Source organism: Bufo gargarizans, chromosome 2, assembly GCF_014858855.1.
Source record: "Bufo gargarizans isolate SCDJY-AF-19 chromosome 2, ASM1485885v1, whole genome shotgun sequence".
NCBI lineage: Eukaryota > Metazoa > Chordata > Amphibia > Anura > Bufonidae > Bufo > Bufo gargarizans.
In genome coordinates this window covers 134,748,006-134,769,424 of record NC_058081.1, presented here as the reverse complement: position 1 = coordinate 134,769,424, position 21,419 = coordinate 134,748,006, and the positions used below count along the sequence as shown (strand labels likewise).

The following is a 21,419-nucleotide window of genomic DNA, read 5'->3' as shown; positions in this document are numbered from 1 at the left end:
TAAAGGGAAATAATTTCACTTACCATGTTTGATAAATTTGGAATTCATATGGAAATTATATTATTATGAGCTTGCTGTAATTACTCAAGAGTGATTGACTGTTACGGCCATCTATGGTATTATCTGTGTATTCAGGTTTAATGTGTACTAAATCTGGGATTTTCTTGTGTGATTGGTCTGCTACTGTACTGTCACTGACTCGCTGAAAGATTTCTGCAATACCATGTAGAACCAGCAGGTGGCACAGATCCCCCTGTTTAGACTGAAATAAAACATAATAGTTACCATAGATTTTTTTAAAATTTATTTAAGAGAAGTGACAAGTAACAAGTCAATTTTCTAAAACAAAGCAATTTTTTGACAAACAAAATGTCAAAAGAACCACATTAAAAAGTTGGTGAAAAAACAATACACAATTTACATATTTGATGATATGATACTCCATGAGATTAACAAATGTATCAGTTTTTATTAATCACTTCAGGTGAATGAGTGACATAATGTTTGCCAACTTCCAAGTCATCAGTATCTTCTCCAGGAACCTAAGGGGATAGAAAAATAATAATAATAAAAAAAATAAACAAATCCATAACAGACAATCAGGCCAATTATCAACAATTATCCCAATCTGGCCAGAAGTGTAACATGCCACTTTACCAGCAAGTCACCACTGCCAGCCAGTCAGCACGTGACGGCTAATGCCCTTTATCGGCTAGGTGGGCATGGAGATGTACTGCAGGAACCAGAACAACCAGATCAGGTTTTTTTTTTTTTTTTTATTAAAAACCATGTCTGGTCATCCCAAATTTTTTTCAGAGCACGGACTGCCCCACAAAATTGCAGTCCATTATTTGCTGATTGTGGAGTATCTTATTCTTAACGTAATGGCACAACAATGTTAATATTAACCCCTTTAATGACTACCAATGTGCCTTTTAATGGTGGTCACTAAGGGGCCTTATTCTAGGCTGATGTCTTTTTATGGCAGCATAGAATAGGTCTCTAGTGCTGCGGAGAGCAGGAGCGCAGCTTTTTCATGAAATCCGCTCTCCTGCTCTAATGGCTCAGATTGGCAGAAGAACCGATCCTGGCCAATGTTGTGGTCAATACCAAATGCAACATCAATGTGGTTTCAGAGAGAGAGGACACAGTCTGTCGGGCATCGACACTCCATGAATGAGATTACGGGGTGCTGATGTCTGTACACGGCATCCAGGGTTTCAATTAAGGAATCTAGGTTTACCCCCTGTAAATGCCTTATTGTAACACCCCAGAGTGGTGTTACCACTTCTGCACCCTGCTACTGACTTTATTGGTCTAACCTGAATGTCATCTTATGCATTTATTCCAGGTCCTCTTTAATGTGCATTCCTATTTTGTTAAGCAACTGTTATGTTCACATGTAATGTGCCTGGTCCACCAGCAGGTGGCGGCAAACATGGCAGAGCTATACTTAGAATGGAACTTACCATTCCATTCTAACCCCCCCCCTCTGTGGAGAAGTGGGGTAGTCCCACTTCCTGTAGAAAGGGTGGGAACCAGTTTCTAGTTAGTCTAGCTTACCCCCTGCTAGTAGAAGGGTGTACCGGGGCACGTCTCTGCTGGACATGCCCACGCCAGCCAGAGCACCTTAAGCTCTGCTAGCCATGGAGGCCAAAGCTTGAAGCCTCAGGAGCCAAGAGGAAAGTTCCCTGGCATAACCATAAGTCAGACCAAAGAGAGAAGTGCAGCATACAGAAGTAACAATATATTAAGCATGCCTGTAAGTACAGCAAAGAGAGAGAAAGCAAGCAGAGTTATTGAACAAGCCTGTCAGTTTAATACTAAAGCCTGCTGGAACCAAGACAAAGCTGGAAACTGTTTGGAGAAACGTTTATTCAAGTAAAGATGCCATTGAACTTCATCTCAAGGTCTGGACTCAAGTTATTTCTTCTGAGGATTTCAATGACAGGGGTGGCGCAATCGCCCTTCCCTATCATTGTGCCCTCTACTTACAAAGAAATGCGCTTTGTGATGAAGAAATTTGTCACAAAGCCAATTTCTTTGTGAAATTCTGCAAAGCAGCCACATCAAAGTTTTCATAACTTCACTTAACACTTACCTCCCAGTACACAGAATCATCAAAGCAGTTCTCATCAGCTGGCTCCCCCCAAATTGGCAACTTCAGGAAGAGTCCTATATGAGGAGGAATATATCAATTATTAGTTAAGTTCCTTGAGCATTTGTATCATCTAATATATAAAGCTGAGTGTATGTGTATGTCTGCTAAAGGAATCTGCACCATTGCATTTACAATCATGAAATTTGGCACACAGGTACATCAGGTGTCCGGGAAGGTTTTAGACCAGGTCTCAGCTCTCGGCTCTCTAGGACGTACCGTTCCTGAGATATTCCCCAAAAAAATGCATTAGCCAATAGAAGCTTGGTCACACGACCCTTATCAGCCAATAAAAGCTCTCAGGTCCTTCAGCCTCCACATACAGTTTTACTTCAGGTTTCCATAACAACCCAGCCATTTATTTTCACTGCTGTAGGAGAGCTTTAAAGGAAATCTGTCACCAGGATAATCGATATTGAAGTAAAGCCATGGCCTAATAGCACTTAGCACCTTATTTTAAGATGTGCCTTTGTTCCAGCAATAGATGTTTTTATTCTCTGAAAATCCCCAGTTTACTTGAAATGCAAATGAGCCAGTAAGGTGCCCAGAGGGCGTTACTCTTACAGGAAGGAGCCCAAACACGCCCCCTGCCACAATGTGTCCACCCTCAAAAGACTTAAACCTCGCTAGGCACGCCCCCTCCCACTCCTCAGCCTACGGGGATTGAAAAAATGAAGGTAAAAAATCAACTTCTGTCAGCTGCAGGGGTGGGAGGGAGGGCGACTTTCTCCCTGCAGCTCACACTCAGACACAGTGCTGCAGTATTAGTGTGAGCTGTTCAAAAGGACACTACCCCGATCCAGTTAGGGCATGCCCCCTCCAACTCCACAGCCGACAGGGATTGAAAAAAATGAAGGTAAAAATAAACTTCTGTCAGCTGCAGGGGTGGGAGGGAGGGTGACTTTCTCCCTGCAGCTTACACTCACTTAGGCTCCATTCAAACGTCCGTAGTGCATTGCGGATCCACAATACACCCAGCACACCTATAGAAATGCCTATTCTTGTCCGCAATTGCAAACAAGAATAGGACATGCTCTATTTTTTCCGGAGCTGCAGACTAGAAGATCGGGGCTGCGCTCCGGAAATGCGAATGCAGACAGCACAATGTGTGCTGTCCGAATCTCTTCTGGCCTCATAGAGAATGAATGAGTCCGCACCTGTTCTGCATAATTGCGGAACAGATGCGGACCCATTCTACGGACGTGTGATTGGACCCTTAGAGTGAGCTGTTCAAATGGACACGCCCCGATCCAGTTAGGCCATGCCCCCTCCCACTCCTCAGCTGACTGAGATTGAAAAAATGAAGTTCAAAATCAACTACTAGGTCCCGCTAAGTCACGCCCATATGTGGTTAGGCCACGTTCCCCCACTCCTTAGCCAACAGGGATTTAAAAAATTAAGGTAAAAATCGTCTGTCAGCTGCAGAGGTGGGAGGGAGGGTGACTTTATCCCTGCAGATCACACTCAGACAGTACAGTGCTGCTGTCTTAGAGTGAGCTGTTCAAAGGACACGCCCCCTATCCAGTAAAGGCCACTGTTAAGGGCCGGGCCTCTGTGGAGGTCACTCAAGAGGGTGGTATGCTATGAAAGTCACTGTTAAAGGGGAAGGCTGATGTAAAGGTCAAAGTTAAGGGGGTGGGCTGCTGTGGAGGTCCAATTTTAAGGGGCGGGCACTGTGGGGGGTCAGTGTTAAGGGGTGAGGTGCTGTAGATGTCACTGTTATAGTGGATAGTGTTGATATCTTTTAACGACACACACAAACATTAAATGAAATAGATTACATATACCCCAGCGAAGCCAGGTCCTTCTGCTAGTAGAGATATAAAGATGACTTCCAACAGAACATGTTAGAAGGGGTTGTTGGTAATTTTATTTAATTCCTCCCATCCCAGTGGTTTATGTGCTGAGATCTATGCCCACTGCTCCATTCTAGCTCTCTGGTTCCTAGGATGTCTTCTTTGCACTTCCTGTCCCCACCTATCAACTTCCACACAGATGGGGTCATGGATGATGACCCTGCCCATGCAGAAGCTGACAGACTGGGGCCAGAAGCGCAATGAAGACATTCCAGGAACCGTGGAGCTGGAATGGAGCAGAGGAGAGCAGGTAAATATAGATTTCTTCCAAGGTGCTGCAGGTCTGAGAGGAATAAAAAAATAAGAAACTGGAAATCCTTTTCAAGTGAATCTGTCACCAGTGACCTCCCTATACTACTGTTTGCATAGACACATAGCTGTGGTTCACCTGATTAAAACACTGTTCATGTGTTGATCTGAGGCTGAGTTATGCTACTTCTTATTAAGCAAATTAGGCCTTTGGTGCAAAGAGGGCATCACCATTGCTCTTGTTGCACTCATTTCTGTGGCCAGCCCGTCCCTTGCCCTGTCAATCAAAGCAGCCAGGGAGGTACTTGCCACAAGTCAGTGGAGCAATGGTGATAATCTCATTGCACCAAAGTTCTAATTTGCATATGCTACAGCTCGGGAAGAGCAGAGGATGGGAGTGTAGTGGCTCTGGGTGCAACAGTTATTCACATAAATCACAGTGGCAGTCCTCACACCGATGCTCCCTAGGGTCGGGCAGTGATAGGAAGGTGCACCCTTTCTTACCACAGGGAAAAACCCTGACCTTTCTATGTTTTTCTCTATGTGGAATATAAGGCTGGCCACTGCCTGAGGAAGCGCAGTCTGCTTCTTGCTTGTGGGCCAATGAGAAGAAAGCAATGTCAAGTTCACAACAATACTTAGTGCGCCAATCAGTAATCTGTAGTCAGACCTGCTAAAATGTGAAGTTGCACGTAGTGCGAAAAAATATTCTAATCACTGCCGATTAGCGCAATCGCGAGTATATTGGAGAACTTGACTATCTGCATATAAAGCAGTTGTAATGTTCTGCTGTGCCAACCATTTTCTCCAGTCTCAGGAGAAACTCATGAAACTTTTAGCAGCTTGAAAAATGTAGCCAAAGTGACCCACGTCTGTATTTCATGTTACGAATTCGCATTACGCGATTTTTACATTGCCGATTTTTCGCATTCAATAAAATAATCTCGAATTCTCAAAATTTGCGAATATATGACGAATATTCTACAAAATATTTGTGAAATATTGCGAATTCGAATATAGCCCTTGCCAAGCAATGATTTAGATGTCTGGGCAAACAAGCCTATTAACCGATGGACAAGAGTTTTGCTCGATCATCAGATAATAGTCATCACCTTTACACCGGCAGATAATCGCTAACGAACGTTCCGATGATTCTCAGCCAGTGTAAAGGGGCTTTAACAATTTGGGCAAACTGGCCCATCAATATCTAGAGATCTTATCTAAGTGATATGGCAGCACAATATACTGGGTTACCGGAGAGTGTGCTCTTCCTTACCGACTAGAGTACCTCCCACAAAGGCAAACGCCAAGGACACAAAGATACCGGCAGCCTGATATCCTCCTTGTATGCTGGGAGTTCTATCTGCATATTCTCCTGTCCAATCAAACAGAGCTATCAATCTAAATGAGAAAAAAAGATGTCATTACATATTGTATTACTGTGACAAATCCATCAAAAATGACATTCACAAGCACACACGAGGATTTTCACATATACATTTTTTATTCAGGTTTTGTGATCACAGGATCAGGATCTCAAAATCGGAATAAAAAGCTGCAGTTTCATTAAATACATCCGGATGCATCCATTTTGTCAGATCCAGTTGTATTAAAGAGAAACTGAACATACCAGCATTAAAATCATTATAAGTCGATGGGTGCCAGATCCGTGTTTTTTTATTTATTCTTTTCATTACCGGATTCGGTTTATTTGGTTTTGCAGACCGGACACAAAACCGCAGGTTGCAGCACTCATCTATTTAAGGCAGACCCATAGAATTGAAAGGAGGGCAGCCCACTCTCCTTCACTTTGCAGACACCATTCTAGAGACAGACATTGGTGGCATATCCTAGTTTGAGATGACACAGCCCCTATAAAGGGATTGTCCAAGATAAGAAAAACATGTATGTTGATGTATGATGCATCTGGTATTACAGCATTCAAATGAATGGAAGCAGCCCCTGGACAAATGTTTTTTTTTTTTTTTTTTTTAATAAACAGAGCTACAACACTTTTTGTAAACTTGGACAATGCCTTTAATTAATTATATTGGGCGAGTACTATGTATTGGTGTACACCTGACAAACATGAAAGTAATAAGCAGAACAGCAAATGACAATCTTTATAAAATGTTATTTTTAATGCCCTTTACATGTTTTTAAAGTGAATCTGTCACCAGAATCATCACCATTAACCTCTTCAGGACACATGATGTACCGGTACGGCATGTTGTCCTGGTACTGGTCTGCGATCGCAGCAAACGACAGGTCAATTCAGACCTGCGGTTTGCGGCTTTTACTTGCGGTTGCGCGGCGGCGGTGCCATCAGGTCCCCATGCGCCTGTAGGGGGGACCCGATGGCATGGAAAAAAATTAAAATGGAAAATCTGCCAAAAAAGTGAAATTTTTAAATTGTATCTATTTTCCATTAATTCTTGTGGAACACTTAAGGGTTAACACAGTTTGTAAAATCAGTTTTGAATACCTTGAGGGGTGTAGTTTCTAGAATGGGGTCATTTTTGGGTGGTTTCTATTATGTAAGCCTCGCAAAGTGACTTCAGACCTGAACTGGTCCCTAAAAATTGGGTTTTTGAAAATTTCAGAAAAATTTAAAGATTTGCTTCTAAACTTCTAAGACTTGTAACATTCTCAAAAAATAAAATATAATTCCCAAAATGATCCAAACATGAAGTAGACATATTGGGAATGCAAAGTAATAACTATTTTTGTAGTTATTACTATGTATTATAAAAGTAGAGAAATTGAAACTGGAAAATTAGCAATTTTTTAAAAAATTTTGGTAAATTTGGTATTTTTTTTATAAATAAAAATTGTTATTTTTTTACTTCATTTTACCAGTGTCATGAAGTACAATATGTGACAAAAAAACAATCTCAGAATGGCCTGGATAAGTCAAAGCTTTTTAAAGTTATCACCACTCAAAGTGACACTGGTCATATTTGCAAAAAATGGCCTGGTCCTTCAGGTGAAATAAGGCTGTGTCCCAAAGGGGTTAAGCTAAAACTATTGTCTTGCAGCACTTACTACCTCCTTTACAGATGTGCTCTTCTTTCCTTGCTGCTTGGTTTCTATAAAAAAAAAAAAAAAATCCACTTTATTCCTTATGCAAATGAGCTAGTTAGGTGCCCAGAGGGGCGTTATTTTTGTTCAAAGGCGCCTAGGAACACGCCCATTGAGTGCCCAGGCCCGCCCTCCAGCAGAGCCCAAGCACGCCTCTCCTTGGCTCATACTCTACGCCCCCAGCAGCGCTGTTGCCCCCCCCCCCCCTATATCACTAACAGCAGAGAACCCCGCCCGCCCACCCTTGCCTTCAGTGTCACTGACAAATCTCGCCACGCTCTTCCAGGAGAGGATGAAACCGTCACTGGGCTCGGCGCATGGCCAGTGAAACATTTGAGGCCGATTCCCTTAGTTGAACCGGAAGAATGGAGGCGCAGGCAGTGTTCGGAAATGAGGGCATCAACCTCAAATGTTTCACTGGGCATGCGCCGAGCCCAGTGACGGTTTCATCCTCTGCTGGAAGAGCGCGGAGAGATTTGTGACACTGAAGGCAAGGGTGGGCGGGCGGGGTTCTCTGCTGTTAGCGATACAGTGGGGGGGGGGGGAACAACGGCGCTGGCTGGGGGTGTAGAGTATGAGCCGAGGAGAGGCGTGCTTGGGCTCTGCTGGAGGGCGGGCCTGGGCACTCAATGGGCGTGTTCCTGGGCGCCTTTGAATAAAAATAACGCTCCTCTGGACTCCTTACTACTTCATTTTCCATAAGGAATAAAGTGTATTTTTTTTAGATAGAAACCAAGCAGCAAGGAAAGAAAAGCCCATCTGGAAAGGAGGTAGTAAGTGCTGCAAGACAATAGTTTCAGTTTAATGGTGATGATTCTGGTGACAGATTCCCTTTAAGTACCGTAAATGCTGTAAAGAAAAATCACAATAACCTTAGTTGACTTTAATCTGTCACTACATTGTTACATGGATTTATCAGGAAGTATTATGTAATGTATGCATTTTTACACCGCCTCTAATTTCTGCTCATTTATTCACACTGCTATACTGTGCTATAAGTTTATTTTTTTGTGTAGTAATAAAACCATTATTTGGAATGGATTTATGTGGGTGTATTGCAGCTCTGTGTAGGGTTCGCATATATGTAGCCAAGGAAGAGATCACTTTTGGAAATGTTTTTCTGATCTCACAGAACTGGATCAGATAGTTCTAGATTCAGCTCCTGTGAAAGTGGCGTTATTCCGGCTATTCTAATATTTGGACACTAGATGGCGCAACTCTATTACATGGCAGAATATAATGAGTTTAGTGCTCTCATTAAGAGAAACAAAATAAGAGTATTGCAGGTTTGATACTTTTTAATGGCTAACAAAAATAGAAGTAATGATGTTATATAGCGAGCTTTCGAGACCTCACCAGTCCCTTCATCAGGCGTACTACAAGAATATATGAAGAAACAGCAATATATACAATAAGAACAGAGACATGGGGGAATGAATGGACATTTGAAAAATAACAGATCATATTAAAGCTCTTGAAAATGAGTCCTTAATTATCTAACAGATAAGGGGTGTGAAAGTTTTATGGTCTCTAAATTGATGTTATCTCAGAGACCTGGTGCCCCGACTGTCTACAAGATCTAAAGAGTCTTCTATAGTGTGTCATAAATCCCGGGGACAAATTCAGTCCAGTATTCAAAGTGTCAAGCAGTGTTATAAATTTGTATTCTCAAATTCTTCTAGCTCTTTGGGATTTGAAGTTACCTTTTAATATGAGAACTTTCATGTGTTCTTCATTGTGTCCAGAGCTACAGAAATGCTTAGCCACAGGAAAGTGTAGCTTCTTCTCTGTAATTGTGTGGAGGTGGGACCTCTTCCTTGCATTGAGTCTCTGTCCTGTTTCTCCAACGTAGAGGCCTCTAACAGGACATTTAGTGCAGAGAATCAGATATACAAGATTAGATGTAGAACATGTGAATGTCCCAGGGATCCTATAGTCCTGTTATGTGTTGGGGATCCGGATCTTATCTGTTGAAATTATATGGGAAAAGGTCTTGCATATTCTTATATTACAGGGATGGGTTCCTTTTTCTGTGGTAAAAGGTATCAAACCTGCAATACTCTTATTTGGTTTCTCTTAATAAGAGCACTAAACTAGTTTTCTATTGGCCAACACTGTATCAGACTTTTTCCCTTTTTCTTTTGACCCAATGGAGGATACCATAATGTACCGTACACAGATCGAATTAAAGAACCTTATGATGAAATCGCCACATCTGGACAGACATTTTCTTTTTAACCATATGCAAGAAGGAATACTTAATCCCCAAAGGACTTTGCTCAAAGAATCCTATGCTGCACACCTACAACACTCCTTATGCACAATGTTTATGCTACAGAACTTCTGAAAAGCTGCTGAACAACCCTGTCGATGTCTTCTACAGCTCCAAAAAAAAAGATTCAAATGGAAATACAAATGCTAAAGAGCAAACTTACTGATAATTTGGTCCTGGGAATGCAAAAATACTACAGAACACTACAACTTTATTTAATAGACAACAAGAAAAATAAACTCCACAGAGTTCGACTTTAGGAGATTAAGACTAAAAGAGTTATTCCATGACAAACAGGAGAGCGAATTCTCAAACAGCCAAACACAATTGGCACTGGTGGACAAAAACAGTCTGACTGGACATCCCCCCCCCCCCCCCCCGGCCGCAATACCATTTCGGATCAGTACATTGACTCCTTTAGAAATGTAGTACACTCTGCAATACTGGACAAACATCTAAAAGAAACATTCAACATCAACATACAGGAAAGGAGGGCGATTCAAACCTTAAAAAACAACAAATGAATCACCATAAAACCTGCAGATAAAGGTGGCGCTATAGTCATTTTGAACACTTTGGACTATGTAGAAGAAGCACACCAACAACTCACAGACACACGATACTATATCAAAATGAAGGGAGACCCAACTCAGAAATATTTGAGATAGTTAAAAGGTCATCAGGGGTCTTTCTGCAGGATCCACGCAACTTTTAGACTTGGTACCTGAGAATCCCAGGATCAGAGTATTCTACATGCTTCCCAAAATACACAAAGCAGGGAATCCAGGGAGGCTGATCATTTCAGGTGTAGGAACCCTCACTGAAAAAATCTCAGGTTGGATAGAGGGCAAATCACTGTAAAAAAAAATGCACCAAAATAATACGCAACTGACAATACTAGCCATGTTCCTTACTGGAAGATATTGGCAAAGTTCTCAGCTTTTAACAATCGGCTTGAGGAATTAGCTAGTATTGTCAGTTGCGTATCATTTTGGTGCATTTTTTGCAGTGATTTGTGTATGTATATATTTTTTCATCTGCACAATGTATCATTTTGTGTAAGATGTCCTTGTGGTGCATGTGGTCCGCCCTGGCATAGTCCATTGTATGCATTTTTTGCTGGGGATTGCCGTTATCTGTGGACCCCATGTGGAGGAATTGCTCCCCCGGTTATAGACATGCTACAGTGTCTGGGTTTGGAGCATTTCCACCCGTTTAGGCCACTTTTTTTAGTGCGTTTTTGGATAAAGGGCTTCCTCAAACCATTAGTGAGGATCACAACAAGTTATCTACAGGATACCACTGACTTATTGAACAAACTGTCAGCCATAGGTCCCCTCCCTAAAGGCACAATCTTGGCAACCATGGATGTGGAATCCTTGTATTCGAATATCCCGCACAATGATGGATTAACTGCTTGCCAAGTATACTTGGAGGCGAATGGAATCGTCTCAGAGTCTGTACTATAACTGACCAAATTCATCCTAACCCATAACTATTTCTCTTTTGACAAGGAGATATATTTACAGTGCACTGGGACCGCCACAGGCAGTATAATGGCACCACAATATGCAAATCTCTTCATGGCAAAACTGGAAAATGACTTTTTGGTATCCTGCCCCAAAAAAACCTTAGCTACTTCTGTTTCATTGATAACATCCTAATAATCTGGACCAACACTGAACATGAACTGATAAAATTTCATGAGCAATTCAACAAACTCCATCCCCCCCATAAACCTGAACCTCAACTATTCACACACAGAAGTCAGCTTTCTGGACACCACCATAAAACTTCAAGACTGAATACACACATCCCTGTATCGAAAACCTATTGATCGGCCTACATACCTGAAATGGGACAGCTTCCACCCCAAACATATTTAAAAGTCCATCATCTATAGTCAAGCCGTCAGATATAACCAAATCTGTTCCAGCCCATTAGACAGGGATGAGCATTTACAATATCTGAAAAGGACATTTTTACACCAGGGCTATCATCCTGCTTCAATTGAAGATCAGATCACACAATACAATGAAAAGAAACAGAACCAGCGCATACCTCTGGTTGTGACCTACAACCCACAACTAAAAGGTACTGAGGAAAACTGCCAAAAAATGATATCATGTCCTAAGTAAGGATGAACAACTAAAAACTATCTTCCCAGATCCTCCCTTACTAGCTTACCGACAACCTCCAAATCTAAGGAATACTCTGAGCAGATCAAGTTCAAGGCCATGCACCACAGAAAAAGGAACCCATCCCTGTAATATAAGAAGATGCAAAACCTGTTCCCATATAATTATAACAGATAAGATCAGAAACTCAATGCAACGATGAGGTCCCACCGCCACACATTTAAAGAGAAGAAGCTACACTTTCCTGTGGCTAAGCATTTTTGTAGCCCAGGACACAATAAAGAACACATGAAAGTTCTCATATTAAAAGGTAACTTCAAATCCCAAAGAGCTAGAAGAATTTGGGAATACAAATTTATAACACTGCTTGACACTTTGTATACTGGACTGAATTTGTCCCCGGGATTTATGACACACTACAAGATCTAAAGAGTCTTCTATAGACATAGTCGGGGCATCAGGTCTCTGAGATAACATCAATTTAGAGACCATAACATTTTCACACCCCTTATCTGTAAGATAATTAAGGACTCATTTTCAAGATCTTTGATATGTTCTGTTATTTTTCAAATGTCCATTCATTCCCCCATGTCTCTGTTCCTATTGTATATATATTGCTGATTCTTCATATATTCTTGTAGTACGCCTGATGAAGGGACTGGTGAGGTCTCTAAAGCTCGCTATATAACATCATTACTTCTATTTTTGTTAGCCATTAAAAGGTATCAAACCTGCAATACTCTTATTTTGTTTCTCTTAATGAGAGCACTCAACTAGTTTTCTATTGGCTAACATGGTACCAGACTTTTTCCTTTTTCTTTTGACAAAATATAATGAATTACAATACAGGACTGATGCATAATAAGTCACATTGTATTGGTTTTTCAATGATCATGTTGGGCTCCGGGCAAAAAACTGACTAAGGGCTCATGTACACGACCATATGTATTTTGCGGTCCGCAAAAAAAAGGATCTGCAAAAAAAAAAGTACGGATGATGTCCGTGTGCATTCTGTATTTTGCAGAACGGAACAGCTGGCCCCTAATAGAACAGTACTATCTCTTGTCCGTAATGCGGACAATAATAGGACATGTTCTACTTTTTTGCAGAATGGAAATACGGATAAACGGAATGCATACTGAGTAATTTCAGTTTTTTTTGTGTGGACCCATTGAAATGAATGGTTCTGTCATTTTTCCGTTCTTCTGATCCATCAGAAGAACAGAAATAAAACATGATCCTGTAAAAACACGAATCCTGTGCATCAGTTAGGCCTCATGCACAGGAACATTGTTTGGGTCCGCATGTGACTCGGATGTGGACAAAATCACTTCAGTGGGGCTGCAAAATATGCAGACAGCACTCTGTGTACTGTCTGCATCCGTGGCTCCATTCCGTGGGGCCGCATAAAAATAAAACAAGCTCTTTTCTTGTCCGTTTTGCAGACAAGAATAGGCATTTCTATTATGGGTGGCCCATTTCGTTCCGCAAATTGTGGCCCGCAAAACACGGCGCGGTCGTGTGCATGTAGCCTTATACACTTCTGGCATCTGTTTGAGCCATTTCCATCTTTTTAGATGGACAAAAAAAAAGTACTGTGCATTTTATTCTGTTCTTCTCATGGATCAGAAGACTGGAAAAAGGACGGTGATGTGACCTCTCCCTAAAAGCTATTTAAAAAGTCATCTATTTTGTCCTCATAGATGTACATTGACAATAACCATGTATTTTTTGAGCTTTTTTGGTGCCCTTTTTTTTTTTTGTTACTTTTTTTTTTGCATTTCTTTTCCTATAGAGAAGATGACAAAATACAACAAAATTGCAAAAGCTTCAACATCCTATGTTTTTACAAAAAAACTAAAGACCCCCAAAAAGCCTCCAGTATAGAAAAATGCGAGTAGTGTCCTTATATTTCTCAAAGAACTTCAGCTAACATTTGGAGTTAAAAATGCCACCAAGACTGCAAAAGGTCACAAAAATCCCATTAAAAACATATGTGTAAACCCACCCTTAGTGCTCATGCACATGACTGTAGCCTGTTTTGCAGTCCGGAAATTGCTGATCTGCAAAACACGGATACCAGCTGCATGTGTTCTGAATTTTGCGGAACAGAACGTTTGGGCCATGATAGACCAGTCCTATCCTTGTCCGTAATGGGGACAAGAATAGGATATTTTCTATATTTTAGCGGATGGCACAGAACGGACATACGGAGGCGGACACCACACGGAAGTGAATGGGACTGCATCTGATCCAAAAAAATGCGGATCGGATGAGGGAGAAAAAATAAAATTTGTGTGCATGAGCCTTTTTTTAACATATATCTCACCCTTCAACTGTGTAAACACTGGGGGAAGCCGCTGCTGCCGTTACTGCTCCTACAATCCCTCCAATTATTCCTGGCATCCCATGCAGATTGTGGATTCCACACGTGTCTTGTAGTAGAAGTTTGGATGATAAAAGGGGCTGTAAAGTATGATCAAAACGTTAACACATTGCAAACCTTTAACACCAAACCAATAGTTCTTTCAATTATTATTCATAAAAATGCATGTAACTGTATAAAAATTAATGGCATTTCAAGAGTTTAATATTGATGGACTATCTTCAGCATAGTCCATGGGACTGACACCCCCGCTGATCAGCTGCATCAGTGTACCTCCAGTGTCAGAAATAAACAGCTCTGTCCATTGTGTGCTTGTGCTGCAGTAACCAGCTCTATTCACTACACAATGGACAAAGCTGTGTAGGTCTGGCGCCAGAGCTACACGGATGGTAGGCCATCAATAGCAAAATCCTGGAATACCCCTTTTACCCATGGTCCCATAGAAATAACTATTCTGGAGCATCTTTTCTTAGAAATGTAAAGGTTTGTTCTTTGAGAGATGAGTTGATTTTTTTAATGCCTTGTTTTATTCTTTTTTGTTGTTGTAAATTTTGAAAGACCATCTGTCAGCAGATTTGTAGCTATGTGCACTTGGCAGCTGAAGGCATAAGTGTTGGTCCCATGTCCTTTGCTGAGAAAAGCGATGTTTTAATATATGCAAATGAGCCTCCAGGAGCAACAGTGGCGTTACCATTACACCTAGATGCTCCACTTTCTCTGCAACGGCCGCGTCCTCTGCATTTTAGGGCTCATGCACACGCTCATGCTTATGAGGGTCGGATGCAGACTCATTCATTTCAAAGGGGCCATAAAAGATGCGGACAGCACACTGTGTGCTGTTCTTCTCCGTAGGTCCGTTCCGCGGCCCCACAAAAAAAATAGAACATGTCCTATTCTTGCCTGTTATACAGACAAGGATAGGGCAGTTCTATAGAGGACAGGATGTTCCTTTCTGCAAAATGTGTAATGCACACGGCTGGTATCCGTGTTTTGCGGATCAGTTATTTCTGGACCACAAAAATGGCAATGGCTGTGTGCATAAGCCCTTAATTGACAGGGCTTGTGTGATTTTACTACCTGGCCCTGTTAATCAAAGTGAAGAAGGTGCAGCAGTTGCAGAGAGAGCAGAGCCTCTAGGTGTAATGGCAACGTCGCCGTTCCTCCTAGAGGCTCATTTGCATATACAAAAACATTATTTTTCTCAGCAATGTGGGCACATATGAGCATAGGACCAACACAGATGTCTTTACAAATACTGCTGATGCCCTTTAACTACTAGTAAAAGTAGTGGATCCATAGGGGTGGTCTCTAGTCCAAGCAAAAATTTCACTACTTACTGCTTTTAAAACATTAAAAACTTTGTGCTGCTTTGTGGTTTGATTTTTGGGTTGAAAAAAGGGTGACCAAAAACGGTGAATCTGGCACTATGTATTTTTTTCACGGCATTTACTGTACACGATAGATAACGGATGCAGTGATGTCAAATATGTTTTTTTATATGATAAATGGAAAAGATTTTGCTATATTTTAATCGTTTAGTGACAAGCAATGTTTTTATTTTTTCATCTTCACATTCCAGGAACTATATTTTTTTTCATGTTGCCATCGATGTAGCCATATGAGGACTTGTTTTATGCAGGACAAGTTTTTAATGGCACTTTTTTGGGTACACATAAGTTTTTTGTTTATTATTTTTTGCATCACTGCACCCCAAGATCCCTAACTTTTTTTTTATTTTTCTTGTGGCAGTCTTGTGTGAGGGCTTGATTTTTGCAGGATGATTTTTTTTGTATGGCGGATAAGGAAAAAATAGTAATTTGGAAAAAATAAATTCACCATATAGGATAAATAATGTGATAATTGTATAGTTCAGGTTGTTACAAATGTGGCAATATCAAATATGTGGATGGGATTTTATGTTTTCAATTTTCTCTGTTTAAAAAACTTTCTCAGGGTGCAAGGTGGATTTTTTTTTGCATACTTGGGACTTTTTGTCTTTAAATAAAACTTTAATTATTCTAAATTTTCACCACTTTTTAGTCCCATAAGTGGACATCCCCACTTGTGGGACTAATACGGGATTGTTTCCATACTACACTGTTCTTCTTAAGTAGTACAGTGTAGAAAACTCGCCTCTAGCATGGCCTATTGGGCATTTACAGAACGCAGACCTTGGGGTCTTTAATAGACCCCTGGCTGACAAAGACATTGGCAACCTGTAATCACATTCACAGGGGCCAATGGGTGGTCACTGTTGACTGGGGATTCTGAGACATTAAATGGGCAGGATCGGAGATTTCTCTGATCCTGATCATTAGAGTAGCTGCCCAACTGTTAGTAGACAGCAGCTCCCCTGTGCCAGGCTACATGTGAACTGCGTAAAAAGGTATATGTGCAAGTTTAAAGCCTGTTAATGACCACCATAAAACATATCTGGGTGGTCACTATAGGGTTAATACAGATGTAGCAGAACTAAAATGAACTGTTATGACTTGTGACACTTATCTATTGACAAAAGCCATTGAAAGAATCAACATTTTCTTACCATTGTTTACTTAATGAGTTAACCATTCGTTACAGCTCTACTACATCTAAAACTCTTTTTTTTTTCAGTCCCTCTAGTGGGCTTAAACATGCAATCCCTGGATCACTTCTGTATGTACAGTACTTCTGTTTTTCAGAGTATTGTACCTGCAGCATCATCGTATTACACTGTAGATGGCACATCTGGGGACTTTTCCTGGTCTTTTGTCTGCCATGATAATAATGACATGTGGGGAGTGGGGGGACTTATGGGGATCAGAGGAAGCCCCCTCCCTTTGTTTAACTGCTCAGGTGTTGTAGTTGCTATTAACGTGGCATCTGATGGGATGACGTTGCAGACAGTCTTTCTATTCAAACTGAAAACACCCAACCGTATAACTTACTGAAAGATATGCATATCCCAGAGTAGAAACTATTCCACATATGAAACCAACTATCAAAGATCCGTACGTTGTCAGAACCATTTCTGCTGCTGTTCCAACTGCTACACCTCCGGCCAAGGTTGCATTCTGAATGTGCACCTGTGGTGAAAGCAATATATAAATGAGCATATCTTTTGCAGTTAAGTAATATATACATAAATACAAAGAAATACTGTGCAGGGGCACCCCATACAGGCTATCAGATCTGCGTAAAAATTTACATCAGCAGCAAGACTTATTATCAAGCTTTAAACTGATTCTGGAACACCCGGAACCCCTACCATACTGGTACTGCTGTGGAGTTCCTACTTCCAGAAACAGTTCTAGCTTTTCACACAACCGCCACTAGAGGGAGCTGGCTACATAGAGATTTTTACAGTAGTAGTTGTATAAAGCCACACACACTAGATGTGGGGGGAGGAAGAGTACTGCCATATACTGTGTGAAAGGATGCAGGGATTCCGGGTTTGCGCTGGACCATTGTCTAAACCGCCAGTCTTCATAAATGTGCTACTTTGTGCAAAATTCATGGTACTACTACTATATGTCATGGTTAGAAATGCTGCTCATGGAAACCTATTTGTACTTTGCTTCTGATCCGTATGACCTTCGTTATGTAAAAGGCTGGAAAGGAAAGGTTGGTATTCCTGATATTCTAGGTTTTATAGAAAGGTCATGTGTGTCATTGTTAAGTCATGTGAAACCGCTGAACCCAAACCAAAGTAAATCTGTTTGTCTTTGTGACATGTCAACACTGTGTAATTAACTACAGAAAAAATGGGTGGCGCACAGCAGAGGAACATAACCAATATTCATTGTCCGAAATCTCTGCCCCACCTTACAGACTGGCTTTTTTCCAAAGTTTATTTCTTCTTTTGTCTTAGCCTAACTTTTTGTTTCTAACTTACGTTAAACATGATTTTTTTTTCTTTTGTGCACCCCCCTCCTCTGCCCCTCTGTTCTGAGCGACCGTATGTCTTTTTCAGTGTTTTGCGGTCCGTTTTTCACGGATCCGTTGTTCAGGTTTTTGTTTCCGTTGTGTTTCCGTTTCTGTTCTGTTTTTCCGTATGGCATATACAGTATACTGTAATTACATATAAAAAATTGGGCTGGGCATAAGATTCTCAATAGATGGTTCCACAAAAACGGAAAAAAAGCACAACAATACGGAAGACATATGGATGCATTTCCGTATGTGTTCCTTTTTTTGCGGACCCAATGACTTGAATGGAGCCAAACACCGTGATTTGCGGACAATAATAGGACATGTTCTATCTTTTCACAGTACGGAAATACGGAAACAGAATCAGAATGCACACAGACACTTAATTTTTTTTTTTTGCTGAACCATTGAAATGAACTCAATACTGAACTCAAAATACTGTCGTGTGCATGAGCCCCAAGGACCAGACAGATTTTTGCAAATCTGACATATGTCACTTTACGTGGTAATAACTTTGGAACGCTTTTACTTATCCTAGCCATTCAGAGATTGTTTTCTCGTGACACATTGTACTTCATGATAGTCATAAATTTGAGTCAATATATTTCTCTGATTTTAAAACAGAAAGTCATACCTCATAAAATATTTATTACTTAATATTCCCCATATGTCTATTTTATGTTGGCATCATTTTGTAAACGTCATTTTATTTTTGGGGAACGTTAGAAGGCTTCGAATTTTAGAAACACTTAAAATTTTTAAGAAAATTTCCAAAACCCACTTTTTAAGAACCAGTTCAGGTCTGAAGTCACTTTGTGGGGCTTACATAGTGGAAACCCTCCATAAATGACCCCATTGTAGAAACTACACCCCTCAAGTTACTAAAAACTGATTTTACAAACTTTGTTAACCCTTTAGATGTTCCTCAAGAATTAAAGGAAAATGCTGAAAATTTTTGGGCAAATTTTCCATTTTAAAGAGGACCTTTCACTATTTTAAAAACTAAAAACTAACTATATCAGTGGGTTAGTTTTTAAAAACTAAAAACTAACTATATCAGTGGGCAGAGCGGCGCCCAGGGGTCCCCCTGCACTTACTAGTATGTCTGGGCGCCGCTCCGTTCGCCCGGTATAGGCTCCGGTGTCTGCAGCTCCTTCTTTTGTACTGGGCAGAGTTTTTGTATTAGGCGTGTCCCTTGCTGCAGCGCTGGCCAATCGTAGCGCACAGCTCATAGCCTGGGACTCCCAGGCTCAGGGCCAATCGTAGCGCACAGCTCATAGCCTGGGACTCCCAGGCTATGAGCTGTGCGCTACGATTGGCCAGCGCTGCAGCAAGGGACACGCCTAATACAAAAACCCCGCCCAGTACAAAAGAAGGAGCTGCAGACACCGGAGCCTATACCGGGCGAACGGAGCAGCGCCCAGACATACTAGTAAGTGCAGGGGGACCCCTGGGCGCCGCTCTGCCCACTGATATAGTTAGTTTTTAGTTTTTAAAATAGTGAAAGGTCCTCTTTAAGTCATTTTTTCTTTAACACACCGAAGGTTAACAGCCAAACAAAACTTAATATTTATTACCCCAGTTCTGCGGTTTACATAAACACCTCACATGTGGTCATAAACTGATGTAAGGGCACACGGCAGGGCGCAGAAGAAAAGGAACTCCATATGGTTTTTGGAAGGCAGATTTTGCTCAACTGGTTTTTAGATGCCATGTCCCATTTGAAGCCCCCCTGATGCACCCCTAGAGTAGAAACTTTCTGAACGCCATATTTAAAAAAATTTCTGTGGATCGTCTTTTGCAGGGGCTCGTTTTGTGCAGGAAGAGTTGACATTTTTATTGGTACCATTTTTGGGTACATACCTTTTTTATACATTCATTATTACACTTTATGGAGCAACGTGACCCAAAAAATTGGCTGCTTTAGCAGTTTTTATTTATTTTTACAGCGTTCACCTGAGGGGTGAGGTCATGTGATATTTTTATACCTCACGGACGTGACAATACCTAATATGTATACTTTTTCTTATTTAAGTTTTACACAGTAATAGCATTTTTGAAACTAAAAAATTATGTTTTAGTGTCTCCATAGTCTGAGAGCCATAGCTTTTTAATTTTTTGACCGATTGTCTTTTTGCTGTATGAGGTGATGGTTTGATTGGTACTATTTTTGGGGGCCATACGCCTTTTTGATGACTTAATGTTTCACTTTATGTGATGTTAGGTGACAAAAAATGGCTTTTTTAGCACGGTTTTTATTTTTTATTTTTTTACCTGTTCACCTGAGGGGTTAGATCATATGATATTTTTATAGAAAAGGTTGTTACGGATGCATCAATACCTAATATGTCAACTTTTTTTTTTTTTTTTCACTTTAACACAATAATAGCAGTTTTGAAACCAAAAAATGATGTGTTAACGTCTCCTTGTTCTGAGAGCTATATTTTTTTATTTTTTGAGCGATTTCCTTATATAGGGGCTAATTTTTTGCAGGATGAGGTGACAGTTTTATTGGTACCATTTTGTGGGACATATGCCTTTTTAAATACTTGGTGTTGCACTTTTTGTGATGTAAGGAGACAAAAATGGCTCTGCAATGCCTTATAATACATCTGTATTGTAATGCATTACTTGTTAGTGTATTACACAGAGTAATACACTAACAGGTTGCCTAGGAGACTCAGCCTGAGGCCTGATCTCCTCGGCACCCGTAGAAGGCAGGTCCAGATGCCGTGCAAGGCACCGGGCTGCCTTCTCACCCATCGGGTCCCCGCAACAGCAGCGCGGGGACCCGATGGGCTCCCTCACACGCAGCAAACCCCTTCTATGTCGTGGTCAGGGACTGCCGGGTCCCTTCAGTGATCGGGTGGGCACAGCTCCCGCACCCACCAGATCAGCCCGCCGTGCATGTACGCCAGAATGCGTTCTGGCACAGCTTACCCTGCTGTACATGTACTGCATTTCGTGTTAAGGGGTTTTACAAGACCTAAATGCTGATCATCTGTCCTCTGGATGGGTCATCAGTATCTGATCAGTGGGGGTCTGACACCTGGGACCCCCTTCGATCAGCTGTTTGAGAAGGCACCAGTGCTCACAGTGGAGCTGCAGCTTTCTCCAGCATTCCCTAGGCTCAGTGATGTCACGTTCAGTCACATGGCCTAGACCAGGGGTGCACAACCTGCGGCCCGGGGGCCACATGCGGCCCTTGATACCATTCTGTGCGGCCCCCAACCATCTGGTAACAGACATGTATGCCCATGTCTTGTGGCTGCTTACATGTAATTTTCATGTATTTCTCCCATTAGATGGAGGGTCCTGGTAGTGTAACTAGACATTAATGTTATATAATGTGTGTTCAATATGCCACAGG

The 21,419-nt window shown here is 41.3% G+C and overlaps 1 protein-coding gene across 1 annotated transcript in view; it reads right to left on the bottom strand.

Annotated features, from left to right (window-relative positions):
• Nucleotides 1-289: 289 nt before the first annotated feature.
• The window catches only part of RHCG (Rh family C glycoprotein), a 111,098-nt gene continuing 89,968 nt past the window's right edge, over nt 290-21,419 (bottom strand). Inside the window, 5 exon segments of the mRNA XM_044283212.1 lie at nt 290-542; nt 2,102-2,175; nt 5,540-5,664; nt 14,084-14,220; nt 17,068-17,205. Coding sequence (XP_044139147.1) covers nt 462-542; nt 2,102-2,175; nt 5,540-5,664; nt 14,084-14,220; nt 17,068-17,205 — 555 coding nt within the window. The 3' untranslated portion in view covers nt 290-461.